Source organism: Sus scrofa, chromosome 6, assembly GCF_000003025.6.
Source record: "Sus scrofa isolate TJ Tabasco breed Duroc chromosome 6, Sscrofa11.1, whole genome shotgun sequence".
Lineage (NCBI taxonomy): Eukaryota > Metazoa > Chordata > Mammalia > Artiodactyla > Suidae > Sus > Sus scrofa.
In genome coordinates, this window is record NC_010448.4 from 57047716 (window position 1) to 57053715 (window position 6000).

Consider the following 6000-nt stretch of genomic DNA (forward strand, 5'->3'; position numbering starts at 1 on the left):
TATTTTTGGCTGCACCATGGCATGGCGGAAGTTCCCAGGCCAGAGATCAAATCAGTGCCACAACAGTGACAATGCTGGATCCTTAACCACTAGGCCACCAGGAAACTCCCTTATTTATGATTTTTTTCATCAGTATTCATCAGCAGTATTGGTCTGTGGTTTTCCTATAGTGTCTGTCAGCTTTAGTGTAAGAGTAATTCCGGTGTTTGGAAGTGTTTCCTCTACTTCAGTTTATTTTGAAGTGTTTGAAGGAGCTTGGTGTTAATTGTTTTAAAATGTTGGCTAGAATTTAGCAGTGAAGCTATCTGGCTTTACTTTATTGAATGGTTTTGGATTAGTTGATTCAATCTCCTTAATAGACATAGGTCTGTTCAGTTTTTTTATTTCCTCATTGTTCATTCTTCAGAGATTGTGTTGCTAAAAATTTATCCATTTCCCAAGTGGTGCAGTGTGTTAAGGATCCAGCAGTTGTCACTGCCATGGCACAGTTTGATCCCTGGCCTGGAACTTCCACATTCCCTGGCCTTTCGACCAAAAACAAAAAGAAGTTGGGGATCACATCTACCTCATTTACCACTGTATCTCCTTTGTCTGGTTCACTGTCTGGTTCAAATTAAGTCCTCATTTTTTTTTTTTTTTTTTGCTTTTTTTAAGGCTGCACGCATGGCATATGGAAGTTCCCAGGCTAGGGGTTACAATTGGAGCTATAGCTGCCAGCCAGAGCCACAGCAGCATCTGATCCAAGCCACATCGGCAACCTACACCACAGCTCCTGGCAATGGTGGAGCAAGGCCAGGGATCAAACCTGCAACCTCATGGTTCCTAGTTGGATTCGTTTCCACTGTGCCACAATGGGAACTCCTCAATAAATATTTTTTAGAAAGAGAAAGGACTTCCCGTCGTCTCTCAGTGGTAACAAACCTGGCTAGTATCCATGAGGATGCGGGTTCAATCCCTGGCCTCAATCAGTGGGTTAAGGATTCGGCATTGCCAGGAGCTGAAGTGTAGGCTGGCAGCTGCAGCTCCAATTCAACCCCCAGCCTGGGAATTTCCATATGCCACAGGTGTGATCCTAAAAAGAAAAAGAAAGGGAAAAAAAAAGATATATATTTTGTACTCTTATAAATTGTTTATAATTGATTTATCGTCTCAATGCTAAAATGGTTTTGCAATCCTAAACTGCTGGTTATTTAGATTATTTGTTAGATAAGTTTGTTTTGGATTCTTTACCCTCACAGTACTTTGTCTGTTTGTATTTATTTATGTAGTAATTACGAAGAAAATATAATAGTTTTTTCTTCTCAGTTATGAGACAGCAGTATGTTTACGGCCAGCAGGTATGTTTTTGGAGGTCACGGTGGAGAATACCCTTTCTTTAGCAGCTAATGTAAGTTTGCACAATATGAGTGTTTTTGTCATAGGGTGTTTGACTAGGTTACCCTAACATTAATTTGAATTACATGTGATTATCCTTTCTTTAATAAATCCTATTTCTTTAGTGTGTCTAAAAATTTGAAGATCATGGTTGGGAAATTGTATAACTCTGTTTAGGATAAATATTACTCCTGGTGTAATAGCACATTTTCAACCTGAATCCTTTATTTACGATCTGTAATTAATAGGATACCTTTGATTCTTTATATCTTGTAGCCGTCTCACATATGCAGGCGATCAAGAAATTAAAACCAAAAGCGAACGTTGACATGGGAGAAGCATTACAGACAGTGATGTTGGGAAGACATGAAAGCCACGAAATCGGAGATTTTTATTTCAAGGAAATCCAGGACCCCGTGCATATCTTTGGGTGTCAGTGGAGAGATGATGAAAGAAATTACAAAAAAATGCCCATAACCCATAGCGAATGTCTCACTGACAGAAGAGATGGACCTATTAGAAGGGATGTCGGAATCAAGCCTGTTGAAAACAGGCTCACATTAAGCTTTCGGAATGAGCTGCGTGTTTTTAAAGGTCAAGAGAAGGTGGGTGAACTTAATCAAGCTGACAAGACTATCAGCCGTAGTGCCTCATTTTCACCACTGCAAACAATTTCTCCCATTGTCCACCGCAGCATTTCTCATACGCATGGGAGTGATTTTATGCATCCTTCAGTACTGACACAAGACCAGAAAGCGTACAAGGGAAAACCTTACCAATGCGATGAGTGTGGCAAAACCTTTCCCTACAGCTCAAACCTCAGCAGACACCAGTTAATCCATACAGGAGAGAAGCCATATAATTGTGATATATGTGGCAAGGAGTTTAGTCGAAATTCACACCTTGCGTGTCATCGGAGAGTTCATACTGGAGAGAAACCTTACAAGTGTAACGAGTGTGGCAAAACCTTTAATCAGCGCTCCAACCTCACCAGACATCAGATAATCCATACAAGAGAGAAAGCGTATGAATGCGATGTCTGTGGCAAGGTCTTTAGTCGAAAATCAGTCCTTGCAAGTCACCAGACAGCGCATTTTGGAGAGAAATCTTACAAGTGTAATGAATGTGGCAAAGCCTTTAGGAAGCGCTCAGGCCTTACTCAACATAAGAGAATCCACACTGGAGAGAAACCTTACCTCTGCGTTGAGTGCGGGAAAGCCTTTAGGAAGCATTCAAACCTTACTCAGCATAAGACAATCCATACTGGCGAGAAACCTTACAAGTGCAGTGCCTGTGGCAAAGCATTTAGTGTGCATTCAGCCTTAAGGAACCACCAGGTGATCCATACAGGAGAGAGGCCATATAAATGTGACATCTGTGGCAAGGTCTTTAGTCGAAACTCCATCCTCGCCAGTCATCAGAGGCTACATACGGGAGAGAAACCGTACACATGCAACGTGTGTGGTAAGTCGTTCATTCAGCGTTCACTCCTTTGGATCCATGAGAAGGTTCATAGTGGGGAGAAGCCTTACAAGTGTAATCAATGTGGCAAAGCCTTTCCCGTGCGGTCAATCCTTACCCAGCATATGAGGATCCACACTGGAGAGAAACCTTACATCTGTATCGAGTGTGGCAAAGCCTTCACGAAACAGTCCAATCTTTCTCAACATAAGACAATTCACACGGGAGAGAAACCGTATAAATGTGAGGAGTGCGGCAAAGCCTTTACCCAAGTTTCAAGTCTCAGCAGACATCAGAAGAGGCATCCGGGAAAGAAACCCCAGCAATGCAGTGGGTGTGTCAAGGCTTTTATCCGACATTCGCAGCTTTCAGATGATGAGAGAACTCATACTGGAGAGAAACTGCACAAATGTGATGTGTGCTGCAAGGCTTGCAGCCAACATCCAGAACTTTGGGGTCAGGAGAGAAGTCACCCCGGAGAACTCAAATGTAGTGTGTGTGGCAAGGCTTTTAGCCAGCATTCAAGCCTTGTGGCACACCAGAGAATTCATACCGGAGAAAAGCCTTACAAATGTAATAAATGCGATAAGGCTTTTAGCCAACGTTCACAACTTTGGCGTCATGAGCGAACTCACCTCGGAGAGAAATCTCATCAATGCAACGAATGCGGCAAAGCCTTTACGGATCGTTCCCATCTTAATCGACATAAGATAATTCATACGGGTGAGAAGCCTTACAAATGCCATGTGTGTGGCAGAGCTTTTACCCAATTTGCAAACCTTGCTCGGCATCAGAAAATACATACTGAAAAGAAGCATTGTAAACTAGGAGTTCCCGTCGTGGCTCTGTGGTTAACAAATCCAACTAGGAACCATGAGGTTGCGGGTTCGATACCCGGCCTAGATCCGTGGGTTAAGGATCCGGCATTGCCGTGAGCTGTGGTGTAGGTCGCAGATGCGGCTGGGATCCCATGTTGCTGTGCCTCTGGCGCAGGCCAGGAGCTACAGCTCTGATTAGACCCCTAGCCTGGGAACCTCCATATGCCGTGGGTGCAGCCCTAAAAGGACAAAAAACAAAATAAATAAACAAACAAACAAACCCAATATATGTAGCGCTGCTCTTAGTAAAAGCTGAAGCTATGAGGATCCTCCGAGAATTCATAATAGAAGGAAACCTTGCAAATACAATGACTGGGATAAAACTTATGCAAGTGTTAAAGCCTTAAAATCACAGATTCCGTCAAGGAGAGAAATCATGTATAATTTATGTGTATGACAAAGCCTGTAATACCAGGCCTTTGGTATCAGAATGTACATCTCTTTTTTTAAGTTGTTTATTTTACAGTTGCACCCACAGCACATGGAAGTTCCCGGACCAGGGATTAAATCTGAGCCACCGCAGCAACGCTGGATCCTTTAACCCACTGCAGCGGGCTGGGGATCGAAGCCCCACCTCCACAGCAACCCGAGCCACTGGCAGTTAGATTCCACAGCGGGAACTCCCAGCATATACACCTTTGAGAGAAACCACACAAGTGCGATGACTGTATCACAAAGGTTATCCAAAGTTTAAGCCTCGCGGCACATAACAGAATTCTTAGTGGAGAGAAACCTTGCAAAGGTAATGACTGTGACCAGCTTTATCAAAACGGGTACCTTTGTGCTCAGGAAGGAATTCATGTCAGATAGGAGCCATACAAGCATGTCAGGGCCTTTAGGCAGTGACCTCAGGACATTATACCCCACAGAAGTCCTACTCAACAGAAATGTTACAAAGGTAGCGGTGATTCTTACACACATAGGAAACTTTATACTGGAGAAACTAGGCCTGTCAGCGGAACCAAGGATATCTGGGGGAAAGTGTGATTATCTTCTTCAGCTTGCAAGATTTTTTTTTTTTTTCTATTATTTGAGGTTTCTAGAAAAGGCTCCATTGCCGGTGGGTGACATGCAACCTGAGGTTCGAAACCCACGGATGTGATCGTTTCATTCCATGCTTTTTCATTTGTCACCATGAGGATCTCAGGGCAGGGACCGGTGCGCTGCAAGGACCTGCTTCATCCGGTGGGGTTTATTCATACCCACGTAACCTAGAAAACGAGGACACAGTTTTAAGATGCAGTGTGGCGTAAACGAGAGACCATGGGGGATGGCAGAACCCGTGAACACTAATAATACATTGTTTGGCTGTCTAAGTTGCGTGGCGTCTATAACAGTCTCTCTCCATGTTAGAGTCAAGGAACTTGCAGTTTTGAAAATGTGCTATGTTCATAATCGGCATTTCAGTTGTGTGCTCCATGGTGTATCCCAGGTTACGTCTGAAGCTCTAATAAAAATATCCTACTAGTGAACTTTTCAGATTCTCTCCCCCAAATAACCTGCCTCCCCATTCATGGATGGACCCAATTTGACTATAGTTCTACGTGGTTTTTTGCGTGTGGAGGTGAAAATCAGACCCCTGGGTTGCAGCTTTATGTGAGATGAAAATAGAAATAGAGGAGTTCCCGTCGTGGCTCTGTGGTTAACGAATCCGACTAGGAACCCTGAGCTTGCGGGTTCGATCCCTGGCCTTGCTCAGTGGGTGAAGGATCCAGTGTTGCCATGAGCTGTGGTGTAGGTTGCAGATGCGGCTCGGATCCCGAGTTGCTGTGGTCTGGCGTAGGCCGCGGCTACAGCTCCAATTAGACCCCTAGCTTGGGAATCTCCATATGCTGCAGGAGCGGCCCAAGAAATGGCAAAAAAAAAAAGACAAAAAAAAAGAAAGAAAATAGAAATAGAGTAAGCATAAGAAAAATACACGAGAATAGGAGAACATTTCAGAAGTAAAGATAACAGCCTATTTTTTGTGCTTGGTGCACTAAGGAAATAATTTGAAAGGATCCGTGTTCCTGAGTTCCCTCTTAAGAATGCAATGAGAGTTGTTTTCGACAGCTCATATAGTCACCCTCCAACAGTTTTTTCTTAGTTTGCACTGATGCGTACTCCACTGAAACAGGACAGAGCCCCACCTAAACTTCGAATGTCAGGACTAATGCCTACATATATTAAAGGGTTACAAGGATGCTTATTACATAATGAGGTTTTCCGGGGAGTGCAGGATCGGCTTGCCAAGTCATTCCAAAGATAACTAGATAGAACAGTGGCTGGCTTGTGTTATGATGGATGC

The 6000-nt window shown here is 43.6% G+C and overlaps 1 protein-coding gene across 6 annotated transcripts in view; it reads left to right on the plus strand.

Annotated features, from left to right (window-relative positions):
* The window catches only part of LOC100627241 (zinc finger protein 665-like), a 44070-nt gene extending 38878 nt beyond the window's left edge, over window positions 1–5192 (plus strand). For all 6 annotated transcript variants that reach the window (XM_021097244.1, XM_021097248.1, XM_021097245.1 and 3 more), the window contains one exon: window positions 1651–5192. In XM_021097244.1, coding sequence (XP_020952903.1) covers window positions 1651–3770 — 2120 coding nt within the window. In that variant the 3' untranslated portion in view covers window positions 3771–5192. The remainder of the gene's footprint in view (window positions 1–1650) is intronic.